Source organism: Etheostoma spectabile, chromosome 5 (assembly GCF_008692095.1).
Source record: "Etheostoma spectabile isolate EspeVRDwgs_2016 chromosome 5, UIUC_Espe_1.0, whole genome shotgun sequence".
Taxonomy (NCBI): Eukaryota; Metazoa; Chordata; class Actinopteri; order Perciformes; family Percidae; genus Etheostoma; species Etheostoma spectabile.
The window spans coordinates 21575142-21591227 of NC_045737.1; the positions used below are offsets into that span (position 1 = coordinate 21575142).

A 16086-nucleotide genomic window follows, 5' to 3' on the forward strand; every position below is an offset into this window, starting at 1 on the left:
TGTGTTTGCATCCCGGGAAAAGACTGGACTCCCCTTCCATTTTGCCAAATCAAATATACAGTGAGAGCAAGCTAAAAGGCACTTTCAATCAGCCGCTCTGGGTCTGTCTGTCAATCTGAGAACAACAACAATCTAGCCTACTTGGAGTGGTCTAGTCAACATCCATTCCCCAATAAATTCAATCAGTGATGCTTTGTGTGTGCGAGTGTGAGTTGCGTGTTGTATGTTGAAGTGCAAGTGTTTATGAGAGAGGCAGAGCGAAAGACAGAGACTCTTTTTGACAGGGTTGTTTTAGAACAACCAAGGATCATTTTAAAAGTGACAGCTGAAAGTACAGAGGATGTTGAATATTAAGTAAAAAGATATAGATATAATATACATTTTACTTTGAGTCTAATCCTATTCCTCATTCAGTGACAATAGGAAACTCTAGTTCATCAAATAATCTTCGAAAGCCAAGTACCAGAGTTAACAGGCCTGAGCTAATGACATTGATGTGGAGGGCTGCACGCTGGAGTGACTAACTGTTTGAGACCAAAAAGCAGCACTAGCAGGCTCATCATGGACCGGCACTCTCATTATTTGGCCACAAATGGAAATGCAAATCGCTCGCTTTGCTGCGGACGCCTCAAATTTATTAAACTAAAAGGTTTAATTTCCATTTTTCTCTGCATCAGCTTTATTTATAAATGTCGTGCCCTATGAAGACCCTGTTATTTTCTCCCTCTCCTGCAGGCTCTTAACAAATCTGCTCATTAATATGGAAATGGAGAATCAATCGCTTTTCCGGCGACAAAGCGCCGTTTCCCTCTGCGGTGTGTAATGTGCTCTGACTGGTCACCAGCACAAACAAATTCACATGCATACAGACAACACACACACACACACACACACACACACACACAACATACCCGACATACTATTATATATATATAGATATATAAATATAATATATATATATATATATATATATATATAATAATAAAGTTATATATTACCACTATTTTATAGAGTCCTTTTATATGGCGTTCACACAGATAAAGGATAATGCATTTTTCTATATGGTCATACATTTTGTTCAATACTGTATTTTCCAGTCATTCAGACAACTATTAGACTATTGCCAGAATGGCACCAGATGTTGCAGCATTAATAACCCATAATATCAAGTCCTGCTTATCCAACCTTTTTAGGGCCCTAAAATAACACTCATAGACCATAATGAGATCTAATTATGCACAAGGTTCTTATTCAGGGCAATATGATGATAATTGCAGCTGCGGCTTTTAACACTTTGTCGGTGCTGGCCAGTAAATTGCTTCTCTCTCCCTCTCTTTTTTTTGTCTTCCTACAGTCAACATTGGCAAGTGAACTATCACACCTATCCACTCTGGTCAGCGACCTAATGAACATTTCTAAATGGCCATGACCAGCTGGTTAAAAGACTAATGTAGCGGCTATTAGCCAAAGTGGTTGTTTCCTCACAGTCTGTGGAAAGCAGTATAAGAAAGGCAGAAGAGAGTGGGCTAGGACCCGACAGGTCCCTGCTTTCACACTATTCTTCGTTCTCTCTCACACACACACACACACACCACACACACACTCTCACACACACACACTCTCACACTCCTCTCTCACACACACACTCTCACACACTCTCTCTCTCACACCACACACACACACACACCACACACACACGACCAACATCACACCACACACACACACACACACACACACACACACACACACCTTGCCCGGCATGTTTATCTTTCACATTCTGAAGCAAACAAACCATGCAACGTACTCTCAACCCACAGTGCATTAGTGCTTATTAGGGCCTCAAGGTGTGAGTGTACGTGCGTGTGTCTTATTAGGAAAATTCAGTTTCACTCAAGGTCTCAGCACTGCGGTTGCAGACCACTGGCCATTGATTATTCATAGAGTCTGTGATTGGGTCCATTAATACAAGATTAGGAAAGGAACCAATGCTCATTTTGTATGTGTTTGTGTATGTGTGTTTGTGAACAGGAGTTGAATTGTAATGAATCCACAGTTTGTGTATATCTAGAGTCTATCAATGCAAAATATTATATAGGTACAGTACATAAAGCAGAAGGAGCATATTAGTAGAGTATGAAGTGGCTTAGTTATTAATTAACACAAAGGCATTTGGTATTAGGCCAAAATAAAACCAACACAGTGCCTTTGTTTAAAAGTGAGCAATAGGATTCAAACAATAAAAAGGAATATTTAAACCGCCATCATTTACCACATACTGTAAGATTTCCACCTAATAGCATTTGTACGTCAATTGAAACTTAATCTGAGTAAATGGTGCTTAAATGTTTAAATCACATTTACAGGCTGTCAACTGATGTGATGTTCTTCACATGGTCACCCTTTGTTTGAATGAAAATAAATTGATGGCAAATGAGAAAGGATTCTGCTGAACAGGTTGAGGAGACCCATTGGATAGTAGCTCCCCCAAGTGACCATTTTGGGTAACTAATAGAACCTCAAAGCCAATGTGGAAAAATGTGTGCGCACACACGCATGCACACATGCACACATGCACGCAATCTCTAAGGATCTGTTACTTCTTATAGGGATGAGTGAAATACAAATGATTTTCAGTAAAGTGTCTGGGATTTCTGCCGAAAAAGGGGTCAGTGTTACATATCATGAAATAAGCAGTCTGGTTTCACCTCACCAGCTCTTTCACACAGGCAAGAGACCAACTGAGCAGCAGACACAATAGTGTCATCTTCATCATACTCAGTGATATAATCATCATCATCAACTGGAGGAGATTGCTGTGGCATTTGACCTACATGACATCAAATAATATGTGTGCATACAGCACAGTAGGCATTACATACACAGTATAATAACTGATGTAAAAAGCTGACCAGAATATTGGAATAATTTTCTTTGTTTTATTTTTTGTCGACTTCACAACCTATTTGTGTGTCTTTTAGTTTCAACTGTGTTTTGGTCAAATTTGATTCTTTAATTTCTTTTCAGAGCGTGTGTCTGAAAAACAAAGATGGAGAAGGTAAAAGAAAGCAGCAATAAATTAAAATATTGGTGGATATCTTCAGGATATGGAAAGTATACCAAATTCCATTCAGAGCACTACTGTATACTGCCTACAGGCACGCAATGATGAAAGAAGTGTTGAAAGCTTAATTGCTATTACTTAATGTAAAAAAATACCGCATTACAAGTAAAAATCTTGCATTCAAAGGTTTACTTAAAAATAACTTATTATCAGCAACATGTACTTCCCTGTCTGAGGTGTTGTATTTTGGGATTATTATTAAATGATACACACTCATTTAAACTATGCATATATTTCTTATCCAACTCTCAATCTTCAAAGTAACTTCAGTTGTCAAATAATTGTAGTAGAGTTAAAAAAAAAAGTAATATTCCATCTGAGTGGTATAGTGCAAGTAAACAGTAGAATAACAATGGCAATACTTAAGCTATGTACAATACTTTGAAACTCTCAAGGCAGTAACCAACAGGGCAAACTGGGCAACAGCCAGGGGGTTTAAGACCTTTAGGGTTGCCAAAAGCCCCTCAGGTTGAGTGTCTGTTTTTGTCAACTTGCACAACTGCATTTGTTAGAGAATTTGCACCACTTAAAGGTGAAATATCAACTAAAGTGGATCCTGTGTTATTAAATAATCTTGTAGTGCTGTCTTATAGAGGGGCCCTGTCAGCGCACATGCTAGACATATCCTTAAATAAAAAGCCTGCTTATATTACCTATTATTTATATTACCACAAACAAACTGACACATGCAAAATGAGGGGTAAGACAGTAGTATTTCAGCACAGGTTTGGCTGATTTTTGTGTCTGTGGGTAAATAATGAAACTGCCATGTGGTGCTGTGTGATGTACTTAAAAACTTGTGGTCAATGTAGGTACATCTGCACACCCTTCAGAGAAGAAGGTGGGAGATTGAGTTAGAGGTCAATCGAGCCCAACATCAAATTTGCCGTCAGGGCTCCCTCACATGTTAACCTGGCCATGTTTTCAATTAAATGATTTGTGAAGAGGGGCTTATTTCTGTAATTTAAATGTAATCATCAGTGCTTGATGTTGCTCATCCCAGTACTCTGTGCACTATCTCCTGATGGCCTACCTGTCCAGGCGTCATGCTGTCCGCGGTGCTGAAACAGTGACGTAGGAAGATGCCGCTCATCACGCATCCTCTCCTTCCATTTTTGTGCTACTGGCTAGCTTGCTAAGCAAGGGGTCTCCATCAGCAGGAGGCGGAGAAGACTGCAGGCAAGCAGAGAGAGGCAGTCAAATCAAGAGACTGAACCTTCCCTGGAGAACCGGGGAGCCCTTACACACAGGAAACCGTTATTAGAAAGGCTGCACGATGTCCGATTTTGACAGCAACCCGTTCGCAGACCCGGACTTCAGCAATCCCTTTCAGGTAGCTAGCTAGCTAGCTAACGTACGCTTCAAAGCCCAATGAGGCCGGGTCTGCTAACTGTCTTAGCTAGAGCGTTTCCGTGGTATACGGATAGGTACCAGAGCGAACCAATCATCATTCACTTATTTATCGCATCACTGACACATTATGTGGCTGTTCACTTTGTAGAATACGCTGTGAAGGATTAGCTGAGGTGTTTGTTTTCAACATTGTAATAACCGTTATGCCAACTAAGAACAAAGACACATGATGTTAGCTGGCTAGCTCTGTCCGCCGTCAGTAAACATTTGCTGCTGGCACCTGCCAGCCGTACAGCTAGCTATAGCTAGATGTACCTTTAAATAAGTTAGCTAACCGTCTGGTTAGCATTGTGTACCTACGGTTACATTGTATGCCTATTATGATTATCTCTAAATGTCGCTGGAAGGCATGCTTAGGATATTGGAGTTGTATATTGTCAAAGCAGTTCTCTAACATGAATTTAACTTTGCATATTGACTTCCTACTCATCAATGTGAAATGACACAGAAGATAGATTTCTCTTGAAAAGCTAAACATTCTGATAGTTCCGTGAATATAGCTACTTGCTTGTTTTTCATGGTAGTGTGCAAGGGCAAACTATTTATTTGTGCTACCGTTGTGTAAAGAAGAGTTCATTCTCCCTTTTCAAACTATCCTTTACCATGACCAATAGTCTGTTGGTTTTCATCTTAACAGGACACCTGAGTGGGTAATTTAAATGTTGAGTCCTCCCCCCCTGCAGGTGTGTTATGAGTGGTGGGTGGAGTCTGGGTTGGAATGAAAATCCTGCAAACGTTTGGCTCTTCATGGCACATGATGGGCCACTATAGACGACCATATACTGTCCTGTCATGCAAGCATGCAATTAGTGGCATTTTCCACTTCTCCTACGCCTGATCCCATTCAGTAGAGTTGCAAATAACCACAAGATTAAGAAAGGCCACTTCACAAAGAATTTTGAAAGATTAACATTTCTATTGTGACGTACATCCTGCTCTCAACATTACCTGTTGTCAACACAACAATAATAACAGATCAGAACATAGAAATTAATAGACCCAGTTATTGTGTGACCAGCTGGAGTTTTTCATACAAATTATAATTATTTGATTTTGTGGTTGGAATTCTTACCCCCCTGAAACCCTTCATGGTCCTGTCTGTCCTGTAGGATCCTTCGGTGACGCAGGTGACCCAGTCTGCCCCTCCTGGTGGTCTGGAGGAGTATAACCCCTTCACAGACGCCAGAACGGTCAGCTTAACTAGCATCACTATTGATGAGTGTGTGCATGCATGTGTTTGTGTGCTTCTGAGTCATTAACCTAATTGTATCCACTACCCCCTTTTCTCTTCCTCCACCTCTCAACACAAAGTATTTCACTGACAAAATATGAATGTGGCCGAATTAAAGTTTTGATTCAGGGTCTGTCTTTTGATTGCACAAATATTGATATAGTAGGTCTATGCTGCCTTACAGGCGGCCCCTGGGAATGCCCCCAAAGCTACTCCTGCCCCCTCCCAGAACACACAACCTGCCATCATGAAGCCCACAGAAGAGCCACCAGCTTACACACAGCAACAGACTCAGGTACTACACACAAAACATTTACATTGAATCAATTGTAGTTTTTTTTAGCACATACGTATACAGACACTCTGTCTCTGTGTTTCTGGTTCACATTTACTCTTGTCCTTCATATATGCGTCTGTTTTCTGATGGCCCTAACAGCGGCGTAATGAGGTACTGTCAGTTTTCCGTACCCCTTTGTGTCTTGGTCTTGATTAGTGACTTGATTAACCACTTGTAGCTTTCCTCTTGTAGGACAATTTCAGAACTCGTTTAGTACTAACTAAAGAAGACAAGCGAGTTAACAACAGTAGCTGATTGCTTTTCCAATCATAACCCCATTTTTCCCTTTTCAAACTAACACACCTTTAAGCTTACCTAAGTGGTAAAAACCTTCATTACTTACCCGATAAGATATCATAACGTCTGTCAGATGTTGGATTGTGAATTTTAAGAGCATTTCTGTGTCTGTGTTAGGACCAAGCGCGTGCTCAGGCTGAGTTGTTAAAACGGCAGGAGGAGTTGGAGAAGAAAGCCGCAGAGCTTGATCGCCGGGAGAGAGAGTTACAGTCCCACGGGGCGGCGGGAGGTCAGTCAGTCACTTTATTCGCTCTCTTAATTCATCAACCTCAGAGTCTGAATGGTCATTACCAATCAAAGCTAGATTCATCAGCGTGTTAAGACTCGGAAAGTTGATGGGTTACCATGGCAGCTACACCGTTTTTGATGAACATTCTATGGCCACAATCTTTTTGCAGGTTGAAAAACATTAAGAACACTGCACTGCTTTTTTTGTTGAAGCCTACAAATAAAAAAAAAAGCAGCTTGCTTCTTCTTTCTTCATTAAATTTTTTTGATTGTTACTAGGCAACAACCAAATCCCCCATTCTTAGCCTAACAATTATTTTGCTGTGCATAAACTCAAACATATGTACCTTTTACTTTTTAGATTGTTAGTTGGTTAGCTAGCTAGTTAGTAGCTAGCTACCTGACCTAGTGAACGTACTGTATCCAGCAAGAGCCACCACTAGTTTCTCCTTCATTAATGTTGTTCTCATTAGTTGTTGTCACTACCGCAGATGGCCCGCTTCTCAATTCTTTTGATTGGACAATAGGAAAATAACACAAAATAGGGGGGGGAATCATGAGGCATGTAGAGCAGGAAAAAATTGAGGCGCTCAAGCAACACCCTGTTGTTTAGAATGTTTTGTTTAATTTTAAATGGTGTCATTTTAGATTAGAAAATAATTAAATGAATTAAGTCATGGTTATATCAACAGTCACAAAACTTTAACTTGATTTTTTTTTCTCTGTGAATGTGAATGATTTCATTTCAAATAAATGATTTTTTTACGAGACTACTTCATGTCATAAATGTGTCCAGCCTTTTAGACACACAGCAGTTAACATGTCATGAAACAAATGTGAGCTCCCATCAGAGCAAAGACAACTTGTGCTATGCAAAATGAAAATTTGAACTTTTTGCATTAAATTTTCAAAAGACAATTGTAGAAAATATGCTAGCTTCAGTTTTGAAATAAATGCTAAAGGATCCTAATTAGAGTCATCAAAATATGTAGATCAATTGTAAAGCTATCCAAGCCATTTACAATATAATAAAAAGTCACAAACATTTCTCAGTTGATTTGAAGTGCACTGTAATTCATAATTTTGTTCTGATTCTTGCTCACTCATTTTATATAAGTATTCTTCATAGTATATTAATTTAGTGATACTATATGTGGCTTATCATCTAAATACTGTTGCCTTTGTCCACACAGGCCGTAAGAACAACTGGCCTCCCCTGCCAGAGAAGCTCCCCGTTGGGCCATGTTTCTACCATGATATTACAGTGGACATTCCTGTGGAGTTCCAAAAGACCGTCAAGATCATGTACAACCTTTGGATGTGTAAGTGAATTATCTGACACACCCCAAAAAGGGCAATATTGTAATATTATCATCATCATGTATTTTAATTAGTTCACACACTCCCATCAGACACTGGGTTAACAAGACAAAATCACTAGGAGTGACCCTGAATAGTCAGATATTCAATGCTTCGATCAAAGGAGCCGTGTTCTGCTTCCAATCTCATAGTCGAATCTTCGCAACGTAAAGCTCCACTTCAGACCAAAGGTTGGCGACAATACACGTTAAAACTTGCACTACTTGCAACGCGCCAGTCTGTAATGTTCGGAAACCTGCCAGTTTACACCAATGCAGTATGAATAATTCTTTGTACTTCCGACTTTATGGCTTTTGTGTAGCTGGATATATCATCCGTTGCATCTAAATATAATTCAATTCTATTTCAATTCAATTTAATTTATAGTATCAATTTATAACAAGAGTTATCTCGAGACACTTTACAGATAGAGTAGGTCTAGACCACACTCCAGAATTTACAAGGACCCAACAGTTCTAGTGGTTTCCTCCAGAGCAAGCAACAGTGCGACAGTGGCGAGAAAAAACTTCCTTATAGGCTGAAACCTCGGTCAGACCCAGGCTCTTGGTAGGCGGCGTCTGACGACCGGTTGGGGTCAGAATGAAGAGTGGAGATAACAAAAATAGAAAAAAATAGTAGTTTGTAGCAGTTCTTTGTAATAGTTCATGGCATATCAGGGCACTGTGGGCATTACAAGGCACAGCAGGATGTAGCTGGGCACCGCAGAGTGTAGCAAGATGAACATGGTATCGCAGAACATGGAGCGGGACCATGGCGACAGCTGCTACCATGATTTTGGAGCCTCTCTGATCCGAGGGAACATGCTGGGGAAAAAAGAACAAGGCTAGGTTAGTTACAAGCATTTCTGGGACATGGATGCACATAAATGGAAAGATAGAAAGATAGAGGAGCTCAGTGTGTCAAAGGAAGTAAGGAAGGTCAGGAGGGTCAAAGTGGGGGATAGGATACAAACCCTGGTTAGGGTAGGGGGAGAAACAGTTGGGGTTAGGGTGTATGTTATAAATGTGGATAACGTTAGTGATAGTGAAATGCATGCTACTGTTGCATTTCTAGTGATGAAACAGCAAAAATCTAATGCCACTCTCTCTCTTCAGTCACACATTACCACGTCGCGGTCGCTCGTTGAAGCTTCAGCCAGCCACCGTCCAATACTCTGCTATTTCAACCCAATGGCAGCTAATACAAACATATGGCTGTAAATACATATGTGAAAATAAAGAAGCTTTTAATAAAGTGTGTGAATAAATCCAACTGCCGCATGACAGATTTAAGTTTTACTTTTCATGATCCGTGACCAACATTTTGTTGTTTTTCTACCAGTTCATGCAGGCACGCTCTTTGTGAACATGTTCGGCTGCCTGGCCTGGTTCTGTGTGGATGCATCTCGCGGTGTAGATTTTGGCCTGGCTATGCTATGGTTTCTGCTGTTTACCCCTTGTTCTTTTGTCTGCTGGTACAGACCGCTTTACGGGGCTTTCAGGTAAGCAGATACATGGATAATTACACCGCCTTCTGCAGCATTAGAAAGAAGCAGAAACATGTCTCTGTGGACAACCACTGTGTTGCTGATAAAGCAAGTATGAAACTAGGAAAAAGAGGTGGGCAGTTAAAATTGTAGAAGCTCATTCTTTATCTTATTTTCGTTTTTTAACCAACACTAATTCGCCCATAATAAATTTGCTGTATAGGAAGAGAGTACAAAGTGAAGACATGGATAAAGATAGACTTTGACAGAGAAATTCACGTTTAATGAAGGATGAATTAGTGACGGAGTTGTAAAAAATGCCTTTTATTTTATTTTATTGTCCAAACATTGATCTCTCTCTACCTTGTTATCTGTGTCCACTACAGGAGTGACAGTTCATTCCGCTTCTTTGTCTTCTTCTTCGTCTATATCTGTCAGTTTGGAGTTCACGTTCTACAAACTATTGGCATCACTGGCTGGGGAACATGGTGAGTATTTTGTGCTTTTACTAATTCTGTATCTCCATGAGTGTGTACTAAAGTTCACTCACATTGTCATTGTTTTGTTTTGCTAGTGGTTGGATCGCAGCTTTAACTGGTCTGAACACCAGTATCCCAGTGGGCATCATCATGTTATTGATTGCAGCTCTGTTTACTGCACTCTCTGTGGGCTCGCTCATTATGTTTAAAAAGGTAACACAATCACAAAGTGCCTCCAAGATGTTAGCACCGATTCCCATGTTTAATAGACTCTACCTGAGTAGCTTCAGTAGCATCTGATTATGGGACACAGCCCATTAAAATATGGTTAAAAACAGGCTAATGACACAAATTATTTCCACACAAGCACTATTAATAAATGTTTATTTAGTTTGAATGGAGATTGGACAGACCAACTCTGACTAACATACTGATGGTGATAGGAAATGTGAGTCCAATCAGGCACTACCATGGTTGCAAGAATAAACACAACACTGTGTGTCATTTTCATTCACTACTAGTGTTGATACTAACGTCAGTGTTGTGATTAGACAGAAGGCGAAACATCTGCCTAACTGAATCATTCAACGTCGCTAAAGGCCTTGCAGTAGATTTAATTCACTTGACATGATTCCAACTAACATTTTTTTCTGCTCTTTCCAGGTGCACGCACTGTATCGTACCACTGGTGCTAGTTTTGAGAAGGCTCAGCAGGAGTTTGCAACTGGGGTCATGTCTAACAAGACCGTTCAGACTGCAGCTGCCAACGCTGCAGCTAATGCTGCATCCAATGCTGCTCGTGGGGCCTTCAAACCTCAGCCATAAACTGACACACCCGCATACATGCACACATGCTCACACATACAAGCATATACAAAAAAACACCCAAAAGTTAGAGATGCACAACTCTGGCCCTGCAGGGTCTCAGATCAAATTGATTCTATTTATGATTGTTGTTATGCTAAGATTGCCCTGCATTGTGCTTAAAAAGCACAAAGAGTCAGAGCCAGAAATAACAGAGGAGTTAGTCAGATAAAGTAACCAGAGTTGTTCACCTTAACGTTAAATCAAAGTTCAGTAAAAGCTATCTGACATCCTTCCTGTCTGCTTTTTAGTCAGATGACTGCTCACATCCTTTAAAACATCCACTAAGTGACTCAAGGTTTGCTCTGAGTGTGTGTGGGATTTCATTTCACACACTCTCGTTCGCTCTTTTGCTTTCCTTGTTCTTCTGTCATCTTGGGGAGATGTTAGGTCAGACAGAGGTTAGCAGTTTTAGCATATGTTTTTTTTTGCCATGGTGATGACCTCCAAACAGCTTTCTGCCAGGTTAATACAGTTTAGAGTTATGTAAAGTGATAATCTGATATTCACATAGTTCTGTTTTTTTGTTCACATACCGAAAGTACAGCATATGTTGGCTGGGCCTGTGTGTGAATACGTACTTCAGAATTTTAAATCTGATTTATTTGACTTTTTTAAATTCAGTGTTTGGTCATTGAGCTCCAAAAGGTCAATTGTACCTTGTCTTACAAATGTGCTTCTATTCTGAGACAAATACGATCTTGGTAATTAATATAAGTAGAACATGTTGATATGTTCTTAGTTAAGGACTTGCCTGCAGCCCTCAGCAGTGCCCAAATGACACCTGTCAGTTGAACAATTATGGCCACTTTGTGTGCTACTTTGATTGGCAATGTGGGCTGGGTCTGTGGCTTTGACAGCATGATAACTACATGCATGTTTAGCACACTCAAGGTAGCAGTCATTCTGTTACAGGTCACCAGTTCTCACCTCAAACCTAAAAGAGGTTTAGTCAGATGCTTTAATGGCCGGGTGCACTAAAGGGGAAACACATTTACATATTTTCATTATGTATGTATGACATTAACAGACATCTTGGTTGCTTTGTAGCCCTTTACACTTAGTTAACAACTAACGCTGCTAGTAATCTGAGAGCCACCAGGTCGTGGCCTCCTGCTGTCATATTTTCTGTTGAAAAGGACACGTACCATTCACTCATAGGGAGAATGGAATGGAGTGACCTGCCTTTTCTCACAGAAGATGACCTGTGGTAAAGCTATTTTCTTTTCTAGAGATTAACCTGCATATATAAAACAGTAAAAACATTGATACTGTGTATATTTACACAACATACAATAACAGTCAGTTTTCATTTTTACAGACAGAAAAAGTCAGTCCATTTGTCAGTATTGGATTACTGACATTAGACCTTTCATAGGCAAAATGAACATCAAGATAACAGGATTGGACTTGCTGCCCATTCAGTGAGATCACTAAGAAGCATTTATTTATATACAATAATAACAGTGTTATTTAGAACTAAATTGTACAGACTACAGTCACCGAAGTGAAATATGGACGTGGGTTGCATTTGTGTCAACTTTAGCACCTCTTATAGTGGTGGTGAGTGTCTGAAGATGTGAATGATAGATAACTGATGGCTGTTATTACAAATGTATGGACTGAACATCATAGTGGATTAAATACTCCTGTGACTGTTAAAAGTTAAAGATCAATAATTGGTTGTGGAATAAGCCTACATCTCGACAGTATTGTTTTTATTTGGAAATACTTGTTTTAAATTAATTGCACATTTCTTGTTTTATGTTGTATTGTAAAAGACAACAATGTTTTTATTTATGGTGTAAGTTATGGTTTAAGTTGTTTGCATTTCAATTTTGTTTGGTTTATTTTGACATTATGTATTATGTTTGTGTGGTTTTGTAATGACATGATCATAGCATCAGCTAGGTTTAAAAGTGTTCAATGACTTTGCAACTTGACCCTGCAAGAAGTGTGCTTGTGTGGATGAGGATGTGTGTAGGATTGGTATGAAAGGCAAATCTCCCTCAAGTGTTATTCTATGTCCTGAAAAGCTGTGAGAAATCTACCAAATGTCCATATGGACTTGTTTTTAAATCTTGGTTTGTGATGTGCTCCCTTGCCATGTTTTATTTTAAGATATTACACATTTGCTACAAACATCCACATCATTTCCATGATACTATAACAGTTGTTATTTGAAGCAATGCCACAGTGGGTCATTTCTTGATGTATTTGGGTGTGCTGGTCAGCAGTACAGAAAGATGTATTTGAAGTTTTCTGACACAAAACTGTGTTTTTGACGTGTGAACATGTTATTTCACTGAATCAGAGAAGAAACCAATTCATAAGGGACACCTGTATATTTTGTAAAGTTAATCAATTTGATCCCCATTAACATGTAAAAAGAAAATGTAATGCACTCTTGTCTGGCCTTTGTTGCATGTGGAATAGATTTGAGTTTTGTATATTTATGGTATTAACATGAAATAAAATTTGAAAGAAATTTTGTTTTACTTATTTTCAGAAAGTTACATAACTTGTATCTGTGTAAATTGTTAACGAAATACTTTACTTACTAAAATGTTTACCAATAATTTGCCTATTTACCTTTTAAAATGAAGCCATGTTTCCTCATAACATATTCTCAGTTTTTGTGCATACAGGATTTCTGAGTAGTTCAAGCAAAAGATTGATGTTCACTTGTCAAACTCTTACATTTAACCAAGTTTAAGAGGATTGACAAAGTAAGCCCCTTAAATTATTTTGCAACCTTGGTTGGGAAGCACTGGTATGAGCTACTGTTCTGTGTTGTCTTCTTTCCATCTCTAGGTGCCAGTGTTTCCACAAGAAGTTTGGTTTTACCAGGAAAGAAACATTTATACAAACATATCACCGATAGAATTAATAAAGGTTTATTTGAGTACAAAATGCAGACAATCTCTTCTAACACATAACCTCTCATACATGCAGTATCATACAATGTGCCACAGATGCTGTTACTCTTTTGTTAATGTAACAAAAACAGCAGACAGTCAACATATTAGTTTAAGCACAGAGTTTAGAAATGTTTCATCCTCTCTGTCCACTCACTCTCACAGCATAAACACTATAGTTGAATTATTGCACATCTCATCTACAATGAATAAAAGCAATCCCATGATGTTACATTTACAGCAAGTGAATGAAGCATGGTTGGGAAAATAAAAAAACGTGAATAGAAAATGAAGCAATGTGAAATTAATTAAGAACAAAGTGCAAAAGACAATAGGTCACTTCCAAAAGTACCAAACAAACAAAGAGGTCTCTCTTAATCATTGTCACGCTAATTACCCATTTCATTTAGCAAAGACTCCACTAACACCTTTTGAAATTTGATCAACTTGTTTTTGTTTTTGGACATCTTTACAAAGCCAGATTGTGTCTTTATGGTGTGTCAAGTAACCCATGAAAAGCTCTGGTGCAGCCTGCTTTATCTGGCTGTGAGCACTGAGCAAACATCCCCTCAAAGTTCGTCACAGTGATACATAGGACAAGTCTGTTCCTTTTCTGCTCTGTTCACACTGCCAGTTAATAAGTTGCAAGAGACCCACTCACAATCTAACAGGGGAAACTCCCTTTAAAGTGAACAATCCCTTAAGTGGCATGTGTAAAGTTAGCTAGAGTCTTACTGTCCAGCTGTGCCATACAATCAGAGCATATGGAAATGTAGAGAACCTCAACACACACACGCACGCATGCATGCACACACACACGCTGTTGATGAACTAACTCGAGTGGAAACATCTGCTTGTATTCAGTGGTTTGTTGAGGTTTGCAGGTGAACCGTGAAGGAACATTATAATGGCATTACAAACATGTACACTGTTTGACTGGCATTGTTTAACCTGTCCACAATAACGCTAACAACACATCCACTACCAATTTCTTTAACTAATCTCCTGCTTTTTCAGAACAGTGATTTGTTTAAGCAAATCATTTTTACAAAAATAAACAGTATCTTGGTCAAAAACATTGGATGAGTCTAAAGGTAATGCTGCTGTAGCCTTTTTAGGCAGTTTCATTAATCATCATTTAGGCATGAACACCACGTCTTACGATTTAGAAAGCGGTTACCGAGGCATCTATCTTCTCAAAAACCAGCTGATTATGTTTATGAAGAAAATCACTCAATACAATGTCTGTCCTCCTCCACTGAGATCTACAAGTGGCCACATCAGAGAAATTACACCAATGATGATTTCCTGGAGTTTCCCAAGGTTTCTGAAGGCTCAGAGCAGGCAGATCAGACTCTTCCCCTCTTCAATCTCCTCCTGAACCTTATCGCTGGAGGTTGCAATCTCAGCCTGTGCGGACAAAACGGCACACAGGAAGGATCCCAAAGTTCCTCCTATCGCTGCGTAGAACGCCCAGCCAAGTGAACACAGAGCCGGCCTGAAGGGCAAGGTCTCAGGGCCGCAGTAGCTGATCACCTTCTCTGACCCCCAACCGGCAGGGTACAACATGAGGCCCACCATCAGCAACAGGCCTGGAGGGAGAGAAGATAATAAGATGAGGGGTTTAGTCACGTACACGTAAACATCGGGGCTGGAAGCACAAACAGATCACAGTGCAGCTGGGAACATGGTGACTCAGCTCTTGTGAAGAATACATGTATTTTCCAGCTGACAAGCATTTGATTTGTGATGAAAGCAAAGACCCCATTTGACCGCTTCCACAGTGATGTCACATAATGACAGATTACCTACTCGGCAGACCTGTCAAGCCAAACACATCAAAAAGAGCTCATTGTCATAGAATAACGCAAAAAGATTTGGAGATGTTTGGTTGGAATATCCAACCTCCATCTAGGGAAAAAGCTCAATGGAACGCCACAAGATGTTGCCAACTTGAAAAGTCAGATGTTTCAACTTATAAACTCAATAGTGACACAGAAATTCCCTTAAGGCTATGGCATGGTTATAAAACATACAAATGGATTGCATGGACACGTAATCATTACAAACTCTTCGTCACAGATCCCAAATTATTACCATTAGATTTAGTAGAAAGTGAGGAGCTGTTAAGCTCTTCTGGTTGTCCATGGTTCTTCCCTGCTTCCCTGAGGATGCTTATTCTGTGGAAAATCCAATTTCCTTCCTTTTTTTCTGGCAACTTTAAACGTGTGAACCCAGAGGAATATAATATATACAAATGTGTATATTTCAGTCTTTTTGGGTGGCATGCAATATACATATATATTTCATGATCAACACTACACATATTTTTTTTGCAAAAAAAAAAAAAAAA

At 39.5% G+C, this 16086-nt stretch overlaps 2 protein-coding genes across 6 annotated transcripts in view; one reads left to right on the top strand and one right to left on the bottom strand.

The window, feature by feature from the left end:
- Nucleotides 1–1712: 1712 nt before the first annotated feature.
- Nucleotides 1713–16086, bottom strand: part of LOC116689210 (LHFPL tetraspan subfamily member 2a protein) — a 23338-nt gene continuing 8964 nt past the window's right edge. For 2 of the 4 annotated variants that reach the window (XM_032515635.1, XM_032515636.1), the window contains exon 3: nucleotides 13690–15325. In XM_032515635.1, coding sequence (XP_032371526.1) covers nucleotides 15069–15325 — 257 coding nt within the window. In that variant the 3' untranslated portion in view covers nucleotides 13690–15068. Of the gene's footprint in view, nucleotides 1750–13689; nucleotides 15326–16086 lie in introns of those variants that run through there. The other 2 variants (XR_004331947.1, XR_004331946.1) reach the window with 2 other exon arrangements.
- LOC116689208 (secretory carrier-associated membrane protein 1) lies at nucleotides 4186–13303 on the top strand. Of its 2 annotated transcripts, XM_032515632.1 has the most exons (10): nucleotides 4186–4454; nucleotides 5644–5724; nucleotides 5950–6060; nucleotides 6202–6213; nucleotides 6517–6628; nucleotides 7821–7949; nucleotides 9328–9487; nucleotides 9859–9960; nucleotides 10047–10164; nucleotides 10615–13303. In XM_032515632.1, exons 1-10 carry the CDS (start codon nucleotides 4398–4400, stop codon nucleotides 10774–10776), a joined length of 1044 nt encoding a protein of 347 aa, XP_032371523.1. In that variant the 5' UTR covers nucleotides 4186–4397; the 3' UTR covers nucleotides 10777–13303. The 2 variants fall into 2 exon arrangements, with proteins under 2 accessions (XP_032371523.1, XP_032371524.1); XM_032515633.1 differs by lacking the exon at nucleotides 6202–6213.

Coding starts and splice junctions, on each gene's coding strand:
- LOC116689208 (XM_032515632.1), top strand. CDS start 4,398: ATGTCCGATTTTGACAGCAACCCGTTCGCAGACCCGGACTTCAGCAAT. Junction 6,629..7,820: donor GTCCCACGGGGCGGCGGGAG/GTCAGTCAGTCA, acceptor TTGTCCACACAG/GCCGTAAGAACAACTGGCCT. Junction 7,950..9,327: donor CATGTACAACCTTTGGATGT/GTAAGTGAATTA, acceptor TTTTTCTACCAG/TTCATGCAGGCACGCTCTTT.